Source organism: Triturus cristatus, chromosome 3_1 (genome assembly GCF_964204655.1).
Source record: "Triturus cristatus chromosome 3_1, aTriCri1.1, whole genome shotgun sequence".
Classification (NCBI taxonomy): domain Eukaryota; kingdom Metazoa; phylum Chordata; class Amphibia; order Caudata; family Salamandridae; genus Triturus; species Triturus cristatus.
The window spans coordinates 157977626-157993663 of NC_140583.1; the positions used below are offsets into that span (position 1 = coordinate 157977626).

The 16038-nt window shown below is 45.5% G+C and overlaps 1 protein-coding gene across 3 annotated transcripts in view; it reads left to right on the plus strand.

The window, feature by feature from the left end:
- Positions 1 to 16038, plus strand: part of GAS2 (growth arrest specific 2) — an 851053-nt gene that overhangs the window by 449349 nt on the left and 385666 nt on the right. For all 3 annotated transcript variants that reach the window (XM_085643619.1, XM_085643621.1, XM_085643620.1), the window contains one exon: positions 5352 to 5415. In XM_085643619.1, the coding sequence (XP_085499745.1) occupies positions 5352 to 5415 (64 nt within the window). The remainder of the gene's footprint in view (positions 1 to 5351; positions 5416 to 16038) is intronic.

Sequence of the window (16038 nt, forward strand, 5' to 3'; positions counted from 1 at the left end):
TCCATATTGTCAAGTCTGACCGGTCCTTGTTGCCTAGAAGTCTGAAGGATAGCGTCTCTGTCCCGAAAGTTGAAAATCCGGGCAATGAGAGGCCTCGGAGGGGCTCCGGCCTTAGGTCTTCCTCCGGGAACCCTGTGGGCACGTTCCACCGCAAAGAATTTACTCAGCCCCCGGGGCTGGAGATGGGTGAGAATCAGGTCCTCCACAAACAGGTCCGCCGCCGCCTCCTCACGTCCCTCCGGCACCCCGACAATGCGGACATTGTTCCTCCGGGCCCGACCCTCGGAATCCTCCAGTCGACGATCCATCAGGGCGCTCGCCTGGCCAAGCCGGCGCACCTCCTTTTGGAGGGCCGCCACGTCCGCTGTAAGGCCCGAGGTGGTGTGGGCCAAAGAATCGACCCGGTCATTGGTCTTGGATAAATCAGCCCTCACCAGGCCAACATCCACGTGGATCGAGTCAATCTTTTGCGCCAGTGTGTCAAAGCGCTGGTCCACCGAGGCCTTCATCTCGGCGATAGCGCCCATGACATCTCGCAGGGTCAGATCCGCGGGCAGCGCAGGAGCATCAGTCGGGCCCTCAGGGGACCCACGCGGCACCTCGGGAGATCCCTTCTGGAGGGTGTAGCGGTCCATGCTGTTGGACTGATGGGCTGCGCCACGGCGGGTCGATTTCACCTTTGCCCGGTCGCCATCTTGCTTTGTGGACATGGTTTCAGTCCCCAAATCGTGCCAATCACCTCGGAAAAAGCCGACAAACCAGTTCACGGGCTCCGGGGGGGGGGCAACCACAGGTCCGCAGGACGGATCACAGCCGGCGGGCCAGCAGGGCACCCCAACGAGGCCACACCACCGCACACCGCCCCGCAACCCAACCTCGCCTACACAGCAAGGAGGGTGCAAAAGCGAAAGTGAAAGTGCGGGGTACGCGAGTCGCCCAGCCCTGCCCGCCGCTGTTGATCACTTTGTCTCCGGATCGCCCCGCAACTCCAATCCGGGGGGCCGGCGTGGAGAAGGCCGCAAACCTCAATCGGTGCTCCCGCCGGTGTCCGAGGTCCAATTTGGAAGCGGAAAACGGGTGACACCTCAGCTCGGGCTCACCAACACTGTCCCCTCATCTAGAACAGGATATTTTCAGGATTTATGTAGGAGGTCACGGAGGTCCTCGGGAGCCTCGCACCTACGCGGCCATCTTGGTTGCGCGCTAGGCTCCTCCTCCAGTTGAATGATTTTAATGGAAATCACAGGACTATGTTGTTGTGATCTGAAGTGATCGGGGAACGCTGTGCATTATTAGTCCAAGAAATCTATGCCACCTCTTAATGTAGTAGTTGGTGATATGGGAGATTGTGGTTGGTGACAGCTGGCCAACTCTACTATTACTCACTAAATGGTACTCAATTTACTGACCATAAAATGGCAAAAAGTTCATTCTTTCATGCTCTTGATCAGTGCATTTTATTTATGTTGAGCGTTCAGCTCAGCTATTCTATCATGTTGGAAAGTGGATTATTAGTAGTGGTAAATATGCATCTACCACTGAAAATAAGGCCACTAACACAGTCTAGGTCTCAATAAATTATTCCAATGCTCACCCCTTGGTAGCTTGGCTGAGAGCAGGCATGCTTAACTTGGAAGACAGGTATGTAAAGTATTTAAAAACAACAATTTAGTAAATAATGAAGACACAATATTTTATATAAATAGGAAATATGTTTATCTTTAAAATGACACCAAAATGACAAAAATCCAATTTAGGGAACCAGCTATATGAATCTTTAAATATTAAACACTTTCTAGCACTTAGAAACCTATAGCGCCATTCTGGGACATCTGGTCGAGCTTGACTGGGACAAAGTCAAATTTTTAGGCTGACCCCGATGGAGCCCAGCGCAGATACGCTGAGCCGGAGGCCCCAGCCAACATTTTACTTTCGGACTTAGAAACGTTTCTGGAGATTTTTCTTCCGATGGCCCTTGCTGCTCTTCACCTGTCCAGATTCGGTGAGGGTTCGCCGGCTTGACTGTCAGAGAGCTCCCGGTCAAACTCTGGAGGTTGGACCCTTGGAACTCTTCAGCAAGATGAACCTAGAATCCGGGCTGGGTCGCGAGTGAAGGTGGCTGGCCTGGTCCTAACATTTGAGACGGTCACCTTATAGAGCTATTTTTCAAAGTTGCTCTAAATTTTCCTGAAGTTCCTCTTGATGATCCAAAGGGTCCAAAACACAATCCAAGAGTCTGAAGGTCCAAGATAGTCCTTGAAAGTTTGGGGCCACAATTCCCAATTCCCCACACTGCAGGAAGGCAACATTTTGGCTTACAGACAAGAAAAACAGAACTTCTTTTCTGTCCAATTTAGGATACATTCAACAATAGCATGTTGTTGGATTTATCAATACCATTCTTTTGAGTTTTTTAATGATATTTATTAACTTCCTAGCAATATTTATGCATTCATAAACTATTGCAATGATATCCTATGGGGCTAGACATCTATAATGGGGAAACTGAAATGTGCAATTTCTCCTTCACCAGGGCATATAAAACATCTTTTATAAGGGCCCTGCTTATTGTTACATGTCCCACCACCACTGGGACACACACGAGAATCCTGGGGCTTCCTGAAAATGCACAAATAGTGTATATTCTCACTGCACAGTGCTCATAGCACCAAAGTCCATTTTGAGAGGCACTCTATTACAATGGGTAAAGTGAAATTTGCAATCTCTGTATCCCCGGGGCATATAAAACATCTTTTATAAGGTCCCTCCTTATAATTACATGACCCCCCCCCACTGCTGGGACACCTAGTGGAGACCATGGGGGTACCTAATATGTAAGAATAATGTAGATTGTCACTTTTTAAGTTGTGTCGATTCCGGGCACAATTTACATTTGGAAACAGTGCTGCAATGAAGATTGCTTTTAAAATGACCTCAGGCGCTCAGCAGCACACACATGAAAGTGCAAAAAGGGCAGCTGGCCTCTAGATTTCCATGTCCTATTATATACTAGGGACTTGTAAGTAGTTGCGATCCCCCCACCCTATTATCTACTACAGACTTATAGGGTAGGTCATGCCAATCATTGGTGTACCCTAATGCATAGTGTACCCTAATGCATGTGTGTGCTTTCAACATAGCAGTGGATGTTTTCAACATAGTACACTGGCCCTGGGCCTGCCCAAGTAGAGCCCATGGCACTCTCAGGGTCGGAAAACCAGCATCCAGGGGTTTCAAATGGGGCAAAAAGTGAGGGACCCTGCAAACAGGTCCTGATTTCCAACTAGTCAGTTCATAACAATCTTGTAACAAACATTGACAACTTGTTTGTACACTATTGGTGTTGCCAATGCTTGTTATAAAATATGACTCTGTTCTGCTTTCTCTCCCTGTGAAATGTAGCGCACTAACTTAGTTGGCTACTGTGTGTTGTGCAGAAACATAATAAATCTACTCCAAAAACTTCAAGTCTTTAGGGAGACCAAAACAGAGTAGAATCCTCCAAAAGGTAAATTGCTCGTATAACATGACGTGCTCTTGATGATGCTCTGGTTACCAGAAAAAATGATCTGGGCAATGATGCTCCTCTTTGATGTGGTGTTGGTGCAAATTTTGGGCACCCAAGGGAGTGAAGTCACTTTGAGAGGAACCTGAATTGAAACTGCTTGCTTTTGACCCCTTTTGTTATTAACGAAGGCCTTGTTTTGAACTACTATTTTTTACATGTCATTCATGTCTCAATGTGTTGGAACCTATAATCTTGCACATCTTCCTTCACTCCACAACCACCAACATAGGGGACGAATCCTATGTTTCCAAGTATCTGACTTTAAGGACGTGGGATAATGCACATGGTGCTAGAGCTGCCTTGTTATCCTTAGGTTTCTGGTATTGAGCTTGAGTTCAGTAAAGATGCAACCATAATCCCCAAGTTGCATTTCTTCGATAGAGTGATCCAACAGGTACATGCATCAATGTAGGCTTTGGCGATTCCTTAATTGCGATTATTAAGGAATCGCAATTAAGGAGTTGCAAAAGCCTATGCATGTAGGAATCACTATAAAATGAGTGATTTCCAAACATTCCTTAATTGCGACTCGCAAATTGCGGGTCGCAAATAAAGAATGCCTTCCCATTCATTCCTATGGGCCTGCCGGCCCAAAGGAATGAATGGGAGATTGCATGCGCAATTTGCGAGTACCAATAGGTACTCGCAAACTGCGCATGCAATTTCAAGGGTGCAAGGGTGTCAAAAGGACACCCTGTTGCACCCTTGAAATTGATCTGTGCACACATGTTGCGCACACACATGCCCCAAGGGAATGTGTGTGTGTAACCTACAACTTTAGTGCATTTTTCAATGTTTTTGCAAATTACCATCAAGTACAAATTGATGGTAATTTGCGCCCCCTATTAGCAAAATCGCAATTTGCGATGCCATCATGCATTGCATTTAAGGAATCGCAATTTGCAATTCCTTAAATGCAATCGCAATTTGAGAAATCTCAATGATTTGCGATTTCTTAAATTGCGAGAGGCTGACAGGTTGATGCATCGCAGAAGCCCTTTTTGCAGGCGCAAACAGACGATTTTTGCGAATCGCACCGTTTGCGCTTGCAAAATTGGTTGGTTGATGAGTCTTGTCGCAGGATGTTCAGGTAAAGTTAAAGAGAGTTTTGAAAATTCCATCATTGCTTGCCCAGGAAATTACGCAGTGTTCCCAGTTCCCGCAGCCAATCAAAGAAAGTTCAGCTCTTGTGCAGAGATTGCATTTCCGACTAAAACTTCACAAACTATTGTTCTTATTCCAAATGCCTATAATTTTTATAGGGAAATGGGAACAGGAAAATAAGTGGAATTCCTAAAGCTGTAGCCAAATGTTCAGCTTCAAAATCCTATCATGAAAGCACAGACACCGAATAGCCATCAACTCAATATAATTTAATTTGTTTTTTTTTCCTGCTTTCCAGGCGTATAACTGGGAATGTTTCAGAAAGGAAAAAACTTTCAGGCACAGATGTAACTTTACCCAATGTACTTTTGTATTTTCTTTTATTTGTGAATCAGGCCCAGATAACATTTTTGCTTGTATCAAACTTTTCATTCAAAAGCCAATGTGCCTTATATGCACTTTGTACAATGCTGAAGTAATTCGGTGAAATCTGTGTGGAAGATGGAGTGTGAATGATTATTGACTCTTGTAAATCCAGCCAGCCAATCATCAATAAACTAACAGGCCTTTGTAATTCATGGTAAAAGCTCCTGGAAGAGTGTGTGCATGGTTCACATTGATGTGCGAGTTGTGAAACCACAGATTATAAATGGTCACCCTCTCCCTGTTTTATTTTCAGTCCTGCACAAGCAGCCACGGGAGGTGTGCCTTTGTTTGTTGGAACTTGGAAGAATTGCTGCCAGGTAGGAAGAAATGTTTAAAGAATTTAGAAATATTTACACTTTCTTCTATTTTAACTGTTCCAAGATCTCTTTACCATACATGTCTTTGTATTAACATGGAGCAGGTTGAGGGTGAAGGCAAGCATGAAGGAATGTTTGAGCATCTTGTGGGCAGGTGTTTAAACACAACTCCAAGCCTTCCTGGGGTAGCCTCTGCAGAGCAGATGTCAATAGGATCTGCTAAGATATTCTTTGACACAGATAGCATTTGTAGGTTGGTGATAACCACTGAATATTTATGTTTAGGCTGTCATGAGCGACCACCCTTTGAAACTGTTCACTCGCTCTCCACACTGCTGCAGGGGCTTTAGTTCTTTCAAAGGCGGTATGGGAGGGCAGGGTATCTCATAATATACCATGTGAGTCTGCTGCCCTGAGAGCTTCACTGTGTGCTTGATAAAGAAAAATACACACATGGCAGTTACTGGAATATTGTGTCTGTAGAACAACAAAGCTGTTCTTTGATGAGTTGTTCCACATTTCCTGCTCATGATCGGCAGAGAAGAGCCTGCATTATCGGCTTTTAGAGCTAGCTTAAAGTGAACAGTAATTTAAAGGCTTAACTGAGATTTCATAGTGAAGTTTCACAAACAACATTGTGTTTGTTTATTACATACATTTTCATTTATGAGCAATACCTCATATTTTTGTCATTAACAGTTTTTTCCAAAATATACCAAATTTAGATAGATAGCAAAATGTTAATGCTTATGGTCGTGCACATTTATAGAAACCCTTACTTTAAATACCAAGAGGCAGATTTACAAGCCCCTCGCGACACCTTTGCGCTGCCATTGCTTCACTTTTGTGACGCATTGGCGACTTAAACAATGCTGCCAATTTACAACGTGACGCATCTAGGTAGATGCGTCACGTTGTAAAGCCCTGCGTCACATTGTACCTGCGTCAGGTATAATGTATGCAGGGTGGGCGTTCCCACTCAGGAAAGCCTCGCAAAAGTGACGCAGTGAAATCAACAAGATTTTACTGCGCCACTTCTAAGATGCCACTGTGTCAAAACCTTACACCTGCTTGAAGCAGGCTTAAGTAGTGATGCAGTACAATAAGTATAGGCCTCAACATGCATTGCTGGAGTTGCATCGTGTTTGTGTCATTACTCCAGCAATGCATTACTTTTGGGCCAACAGATGTGTCAGAATTTCTGACGCATCCGTCAATCCTTGCGCCATGATGTGCCGTATTGGCACAAGGGTATCATAGGCTGGTGTAGAGAAACTGACGCATCTCTACAGATGCGTCAGTTCGTTGGAAATCTTCTCCTGGGTATCATGCAGAATACGTTATGGAACCCTTTACAGCTGTACCCCAATATTATTGTTCCATCAAAATCCAAATAAATGTAAATATATTGTTGAAGAATCCTAATATGTCTTAGGTAAGAACAAAGAATAAGTCACAAATTAACAAAACCAACTTAAATGCCACATTTGTATTTAATAGCAAATTCTGTTTAATTTTTATGCAAAATAATAGGCATATGCAAATATATTACCCCTAACCAAATGAAGATTTCTTCTGATCTCGTTTAGCACAATTCTATGACTATGGCTATGGCTATTTTTGACTTCTGCTCTAAGAGGCAACTGAAATAGATCTGTTAATATATATTTCCTGTATGTCTATGTACCATAAAAAAATGTCGCAGTACTGTCGGTAATTGCTTTCAATGTATGTGATCAAGGGCCCATGTAGTGCTTGTGAGAGCAATTTTTTTATTTTCTATATTTATGTTTTTTGCTATTATTATACTATTGGTTTAACCAACTGTTCGAAATGGGATTTCTGGTTGGCTAGCGCATGGGCCTAAGCCAGGCAGAAGCCCCCACTCCAGTCAGGGCAAGGGAGTTACACGCAGAAGATAACCCCTGCTCACCCCCTTGGTAGCTTGGCACAAGCAGTCAGGCTTATCCTAGAGGCAATGTGTAAAGCGTTTGTGCAACACACACACACACAGCAGCGACACACTAGGCACACCACAAAAGAAACTCCATACAAGGTTATATAAAAAATAGCCTTTGTATTATCATAAACACACTAGAATCATAATCACAAACGTACATTGTGCCACCTGTCACTAGGCAATACTTCACAGGGGAATATATACAGGACAGGACCAATCGGGCCACTGTCAAGACCATAAGAATAGGTAAGTAATGAAACAACCAGTGACTACTGATAAGATACTGTACTTAGCGAAAACATATTATGCATAAATACATTAGGCATAAATCACAGTTAGAAGTGTACCGTAGTAACACTCCCTAGGTGCATACATCACCTCAGGCATATACACATTATGCACCATCTCTGGGCCTTGCGTTGTACCAGCACCTCAGGTGCTCACAGGCCCACTGGCCTTCATCTGGGGCCCGTCTAGGCTGCCTCAAATGCCCTCTGTCCAAAAGTCAGAGCTTGATAATCATAGGGTGTTAGACCTGGCACCATTGGCGTGAGTCTCCCTTCCATTTTTTCGCTGTGTCTCCTCTGTTTTTGCTGGTTATAGATGCTCTGGGCGCTGTGCCACTGCCATTCAGTGCCACAGCGCGAATGCTCCCTTTGTAAAGATGACATATGAATTGGTACATCCATGATTGGCTTATTTGGTTTACCTGTTAGTCCCTAGTAGCGTGGCCTGTGTGTGCCCAGGGCTGGTAAACCGAATGCTGCTGGTGGGCCTGCAGCACTGGTTTGTGCCACCCACAGAAGCAGCTTGTAAAGTATGTCTCAGACCTGCCACTGCAGTGTCTGCGTGCAGTCCAGAACTGCCATCTTGGCTGTGAAGTGCACCCACTTTCCAGCCCCTAAACCTTCCCTTGGCATCCTGTAAGCCCCCCTTATGATAGGGCGCATTGTATGTGTAAGGTAGGACATGCCCTGATGTATGTAGCATGTCCTAGTAGTGAATTACACCCCATTTCGTTTTTCACTACTGTAAGGCTACCTGTTCTCCATAGGCCAGAATGGGAGGTCTGGGCTATTACATTCTATAGTCCTAACTGACCCACAGAACATGGTAGAAAAACGAATCTAGTATGCCTGAGCTCAGAATATTAAAATACATCTTTTAGTGAAGGTTATTTTTATATTCTGTGTTTGAAACTACCACTTTTAGAGTATAGGTACTTTCTTGCCTAAGCCTTCCAGTTTGCTCTGCTATGATGTGTATTGGCTGTCTGGTGTTGGAGGGACAGGGCAGGCTGAGTCAGACCTGGGTTGAATAGAGCGACCTGCCTTGGTGTGAGGGGAGGGGTAGCTCCTGCACGTGAATAGGACTGTGCCTGGCAAGGTGAATGCTGGCTCCACCTCCCACTGTGCGTCTGAGGCAGACCCCCTCTTTCTGAAAGGAAGGATGCAGCCTGATCAACAAAGTGCTCCAGGGCTGGGCAGAACTGGTTCTGGCTGGGTTCAGAGACTTGGGACCCCTAAGAACAAAGACTTTGGGGGTATAAATATTTGTGCACAAACCCCTACAAAGGGTATTGCTCCTGGATAACAAGAAGAAACTCTGTCCGTGTGGCTACAGGAATCTGCAAGAGAAGGGCTGTCCTTGTGCCTTGTGTGCTGTTTCTGGGACTGGCCTGCAGCTGCTACTACTGGACTTCAAGAAGAGGAAAAGAACTTTGATTGGACTTTTATTTTCTTTTGCTACAGCAATTACCCAAGGGCTAGAAGAGAGCTAGCCTCCTGCTGGAGTCTCAGGCACATCAGACTCCACCATCAGCCTCCTGTTTCCTCCCAGCGAGGATTACTATCTGCAGGTGAGGCCCCTGTGTGTTCCAGGGCCTCTATTTCTACTGCTGAGAAGAGAGCGCTGAAAATCGTCGCTAACCCCCGTTAGCGAGCCGCTGCAGCTGGTGAGCGTGAGGAAAATCGCCGCTCCGCTGTCGCCGAGTGCTCGCTATCCCCAAGAAGATCGCATCATTAGTCAGCGGGCCCGACAACGCCCGCTATCTGAAAATCATCGCAACAGGATCATCGCAGCGCGGACGCAGAGCGTTCGCCATTTTCCCCGCATCGCATCCGGATCGTCGCTCCCTCGCGGAGTGCCATTTTCGTCATCGCAGCACGATCGCACACGCAACAGTCCCGGTGCGTCATCCTCCCTTCACGGCAAGGATTTCATCGCATCACCGGCTTAGCGTGAAGAAGTTTGTCGCTTTGTCCTGCCCGCAACCCAGCGCATCATCCTCCCTTGCGGTAAGGATTCAACGCATCGCTGGTTAGCGGGAGGAAATCTATCGCTACAGCTCCTTAGCGACATTTTTGTTGCTTTGCTCCAGGAACCAGATACTTTGTGAGTAAAAGGGTCGCAGAGACCACTGCCTTGAACTAAACAACATTTTGGGCATCCTGAACTATTTTTCCTTGCAGCATTTCTAAAGTAATTATATTTTTATAGTATTGTGGATTTTTCCTGTTATTGGTCTTGTGATTAAGTCTATATAAAAATACCTATTTTTCATAACTACTTGAGTGGTGTCCATTTGTAGTGTTCATCATTATATTACTGTGTATGGTCATAAATGCTTAACACACTGCCTCTGAGATAAGCCTAGCTGCTCGTGCTACGTTACCACAGGGTTGAGCAGGGGTTGTCAAAGGGTGTAGGCTGCTTACTCTGACTTAGGAAGAAGGGTCCCTACTTGGACAGTGGCCAGCCATTGCCAACTAGAGACCCCCATTTCTAACATAGGGCCTTCCACCCGGCCCTCCAGCTGCCAATGCAGCAGAGAAATGTGCGTGATGCACAGGGGGGCAGGGGATGCATCCTACCCCTTCCTCGTTATCAAAATAAGCATGCCCCCATCGTTGCAGCTGCCCGCCCTCTCGCGGTACAGCTGGGAAAATCAGCATTGGCACCAAAGTGCCTCTCAAACCCCACTCAGGGACTCTAAAACAAAGTACTCCCTTGTTGCAGCTGTACGTGCTCATGCGGTGCAGTTGTGAAAGAAAAAAAAGCACTGGCACCAACCATGCCTTGAGAGCCCCCTTCACCGGCTCTTCCGGTGCCACTCATGGCACATATAATGCTCAAACTTCAGCTCCACTCACCGAGCCTGGCAGGCCCCCTCTCACGTTGCCCGGTCTCCTCACTGGGGCCGTTGATCCCTGGGGACCCGCCTCTCTCTCTACGAGGCAGAGGGGAAGTGGAAAGGGAGTCCGTGAGGCTCAGACTCCTCTGGCAGCAACACGCAGGGCTCCCACCTGCACCCAGGGGCCCCACCTTCCTCCAGGCACAATCCACCTGACTTCAGGGTCATCTTTGCTTGGCTTTCTCCCGCGGCTCCCTCATAGCGACAGGAACTTGCTGGGGGAGCCGCACTTGGCCTCAGAGCCCGAGGCAACTTCTTCTGGTCTGTTTCAAGGCCCGCCCGCAACCAGGTGCAACGTCGCCTGACTTCCGGCACTTCAGTCGATCCCCAGCTCCCCTACCATCTAATACGGAGCGGAGCCTCCGCAACTCCTTGGGCACGAAACGGCGGGGTAGGTTCCCGCCCACAATCATGCAGCACAGGGATGGGAATACCCATGCTGGGATTCAGTCGCACAGCGCGTTCGAGCGCAGCGCTCCTGAGGCTCTCTCCCCGTCCTCTGGCACAATCAATAAAGATGCAGCACTCACGAGGCACTGGGATCCAATTTCTTAGAGGGGCAGAGCTGGGCAAAGCTGGGCCCAGGCAGGCCAGCCCACAGGCCCTCCAGTAGAGGGGCAGTCACTCATGGCAGTTCCACCTGGGGCCCAGCAGGTACAAACAAGCACCCAAAACAGCACACAGACATAGGGTCACAGCCCCAATATTTATACTGGGTGTGTCTTTGTTATGCCCTGGCACAGAGCTCAGGGAACCAGTTCCAACTGGTTGTGGGGGGTACTGAAGCACTTTGTTTACAGGGCTTCTACCCTCTTTGTCAGGTTGGGCTCTGTCCTCAAACACACCACAGGAGGCGGAGCCAGCATTGAACCAGGCAGGCACAGACCCATTCAGGGTCAGGGGCTACTTCTCTCACTTCTCCAAATTTAGATCTGCCTATTCATTCTAGCCCTGACTCACCCTGCCCCTCTGGAGCCACACACCATCCCAGCCCCTGTCACTCCAGAACCAGATATGCAATACACATCAGGCAGGCAAAGATACATAGCACACAGAAATGCCAACTTCTAAAAGCAGCATTTCTAAAATAGCGATCATAAATCTGTGCACAGCATTACGCAGCATTTATTATCACTATTCCAAACATACCAAACTTGACCACGCTGCTCTTCTCATATCAGGAATTACCACTGAAACACTTATCAAGGAATCCCCAATGCATCCCTATGAGAGGGCAGCCTCACAGCAGTGAGAAACCAAAAGGGCTGTTTGTCACTACCAGGACATGTCACACGCTTAAGGTACATGTCCTACCTTTTACCTCGAATGCAGCCTGCCCATAGGGCTTACTGGGGCCTACCTTAGGGGTGACTGACATGCAGTAAAAGGGGGGTCACAGATGTGGCAACCACTTTGCGTGCCACGTCACAGCGGCAGTAAACTGTGCACACAGGCCCTGCAAAGGCAGAGGCCTGGGACAGGTTTGAAAGGCTACTTTGGTGGGTGGCACAAGCAGTGCTGCAAGCCCACCAGTAGCATTTAATTTACTAGCCCTGGGTATATGAGATACTACATTACTGGGGACTGACAGGTAAATGAAATACACCAAACAGGTGTAGACAAATCTTAGCATGTTTACCACAGAGAGCACACACACTTTACACTGGGCAGCAGTGCTAAAGTGCCCAGAGTCCTAAAAAAAAAAAAAACACCAGGTAAGAAAAAAGTCTATGAGGAATGCAAAAAGTTCAGGGATGACCCTGCAAAAAGGGCCAATTCCAACACCAGCTAAGCAATGAGATCTACATGCATACCCGAAAAATACCATTAAATAGTCTGTAGTGAAGTGGAAAGCATGCCCTTCCAAGGCATTATTTTATGATAATCTGACCAAGTAAAAACTAATAAAACCTTGTTCTAAGTATTAAAGCCCATTTTTAAATGTACATCCCTTATATATGGAAAGGGTTGTACTATGAAACATTTCATCCCACAACTTTTCATTTTTAGGAAAGAGAAGGTAGAAAGAAATGCAATCCCCAAACATAGTTCCAAGAAGGTCCCCCTGATATAGTTTAAAAGACAAAGTGCACACCCTGTCAAATTTCCTAATTCAACATATTACTTTCAATATAACCTATAAAGACATTTGATCTAGGTACCAAAAAAAGGTACCGATTTTCAAAGCAATTTATGTATATATATATATAAAACCATTTGTTGTCAGAATATGTCCAACCCAATCGTTATTGTGGTGTGCTTTGTACTAAGTGTGGGTGTTCATATATTACACTTGTCATGCTAAAGATTGTTATGTTTTTCCTAGACCTATATAGATTGGGACAATTAGCAGTGGTGCTATGCAGATCTGTTTAAATGTGTCCGCAGGGGAGCCAATTAATGCCTTCCCTGGGACAAAATATGAGGCTGGTTTGAATAACAATAAAAGTTGACTTTTCCATTACCGTTCATTGAGGTATTGTGTAAGCACATTTTTAAACTAAAATAATTTCTTGTAAGATATCCCATCATCCTTCTCATGATGAACCCCATTTACATATGCAGTTGATGTTAACTTCCATGTCTGATACCATCATACTGAAATTACACTTTTCTCTTCTGAGGGATGTCATCCTAAGTTTTGACTTGTCAGTAAAGGTTGTATTTGGTCAGCACTGAGATTGACCACATGTTGCTACCTCCTGAAGCTTGATCAATATGGCAAACAGGTTTTTTTCTGCTTCAGACATAAGGGAATTTTGATTGACAATTATTAGGCAACATGGTGATTAGAACCATGCAAAGTACCCCCTATTGCAGGCCATTATTTAAATGCAATGTGTTGTGATAGTCATATAGTGAGAATGAGTGTAGGACAGGGGTATCATCAGTAGTGTATTGAATCAGGATACTGTTTTACTTCAAGATTGAGAGCTATGTCTTGGGTTTCCGTGAAATATTTGTAGTGGTGGATGTGAGAGTCTGAGATTGGAAAAGAAGCAGGATTTACAGCCCTTCATTATAGTGCCTAGTGATAGCCAGCCTGATTAGTGAGAGGGAACAAGGGACACCTCCTAAGAAGGCCGTACTATTTATTAAAAGGTCATTAATTCATAGAGGAGTCTGTTTAGTGGATGTGATTAGCTTAAACGTGACAAGCTATTTAAGAAATGCTCACTTGATATGCTTTGGTTGGTGTCCAATCTGTAACTGGTGGTGTCATAAAAAGGCAGCAGACTTCACAGAGAGGGTGTGCATAAAAAGACATCTAGGGTTGTCTTACACAGTCCAGTGTTACAGAGTGCCCAACTTAGAATCAGCTGTTATTGTCCACAGGAGTGCTGCTGTGCCAAATGAGTTGCATGAGGAAGACCATTGAGCTGAGTAACATGAAATGGGGACCACTTCATGTCAGTCTGCACCATTGTTCTGAAGTAACATGTGCAAATGGCAAATGCAAACCATGCAAGTCCAAAGCAGATCTTGGGGATCATCTAGTAGAACCTACAATGAATGTTAGGTGCCTTATTTGCACTGCATCTTCCAAACTGGACTCTAGAATTGGAGGAGGACTATTTCTTGCCTTTTTAAAATTGTTACCCAAGCGTATTGTTATGCATTCAGGAAGAATCTGATTTGCACCAGTGACAGGTCAAAGAAAATGTCAAATGCCAAGTGAAAGATTGTTGCACCGAGAGCACAATCAGCAATAATGAGAGCATTTCCACTTGACACCAATGTGCATTACTCTACGCGCAAACCCTGTCAGAGAAAGGACCACAGCTAATTCAAAGCAGGAAATAATGGGACCTCTGCTGCTGTTTCTACAACTGCCCTGTTGGTGCTGGTAGCGAGGCTGGAGAATCATGGGTGTTGGACATGTGGCGAACGACACAATGCCTAATCCACCTAAACACCCTGTCAGCTGCCAGTGTGGTGTGTTTGACTCTCACAAGGTGTGAACAGCTGAAGTGCACATCTGAAATCTGCGAATTAATAAAAAATAAAAACTGTGAAAGCACATTGGAAGAACCAAATAATGGAAAACCAATTTTAAGAAAAGACAATTTTTAGGAAATACAAATAAATCTAAAATTAAAGGATACATTTTATAGTAAAGATACTTTTAATGAAAAATCCAAAATTATTTTGAAGTTGGGTGTAGGGGTTTTTGGGTTCAGGGTGGGTAATGTAGGGGTGATGTAGGATTTTTAGCAGCTTGGAATAGGTGGAGTTCAGGCTTAGAAAGTCGTTTTCCTATATCTGGGATGGGTGGAGTTTAGGGGTGGTGAGGTGTTTTTAGAATTCAGGGATGGGTGTAGTGTACTGATGTTGATGGATTTTTAGGGTTCATGGTTAGGCGGAGAGTAGGGCTGGTGAGTTTTTTTAAGGTTCAGAGATCGGTAGCGGTTAGGGGTGGTGAAGAGTTTTTAGAGTTCAGGATTCTGATGAGTATGGATAGGGTGGATAGAGCTTTTTAAGCATACAGGGATGGGTGGAGTTTAGCTGCAGAAAGGGGTTCTCAGTGTTCAGGGATGGGTAAAGCTTAGGGTTGTGATGAGTTTTTAGTGGTCATAGATGGGTAATGATTAAGGGTAGTGATTTCTTTAAGAGTTTAGGGTTGGGTGGAGTTTCAAAGTGGTGAGGGGTATTAAAGTTTTAAAGGGTGTTGTGGTATCTGTACATCACCCTTGTCACTTGTCAAACACACATCACCCCCCACCTGAGAGACCTCCACTGGCTGCCCATCCAGAAGAGATGCCAGGTCAAGATTCTCATGCATGCCTACTAAGCCCTCAATGACCTAGGACCTGCCTACAGCAATCATCGATGGAACTTCCACAAACCCTCTAGACGCCTGTGTGCCTCTTCACTTGCCCTTGCACACACACCCCACATCCATTGCAGCCATAGCGTTCGCCGCCCCTTCTTCTACATCGCTGCTGAGACATGAAACGACCTTTCCCCCCAGCTCCGCACAGCCCCCTAGCTGGCAGACTTTAGACAGAGACACAAGACCTGGCTCTTTGATGCAGACTCAGCACCCAGATACCCCTAGGATTGACAGTGTTGAGCTTTACAAATGCTGTTTGACTGATTGATAGTATGTCTCAACCAATATATGCAGAAGATAAAATTGAAAGAGAAAGCAGTTCCGGTGTTAGCTAAAGTACGTAGTTTTCCCTTAAGCGTACAGAATGCAATGAGAGAAGAATTATTAAAATTGCGCAAGCTGGATGCAATAGAACCTGTGCAAGCAAAAGAATGGTTGGCACTTATTGTAATGGCAAGAAAAGCAAAAAGCAGGATTCACCTGTGTGTTGACCATAAGACCCTCAACAAAGATGTACTTGTTGACAAGTTCCGCTTGCCAAACATAACTGAGATGGTCACAACTGTAGCAGGAGTAAAACTTTTCTGAACATTAGATCTTACATCCGCCTATTACCAGATCCACCTACACCCCAAT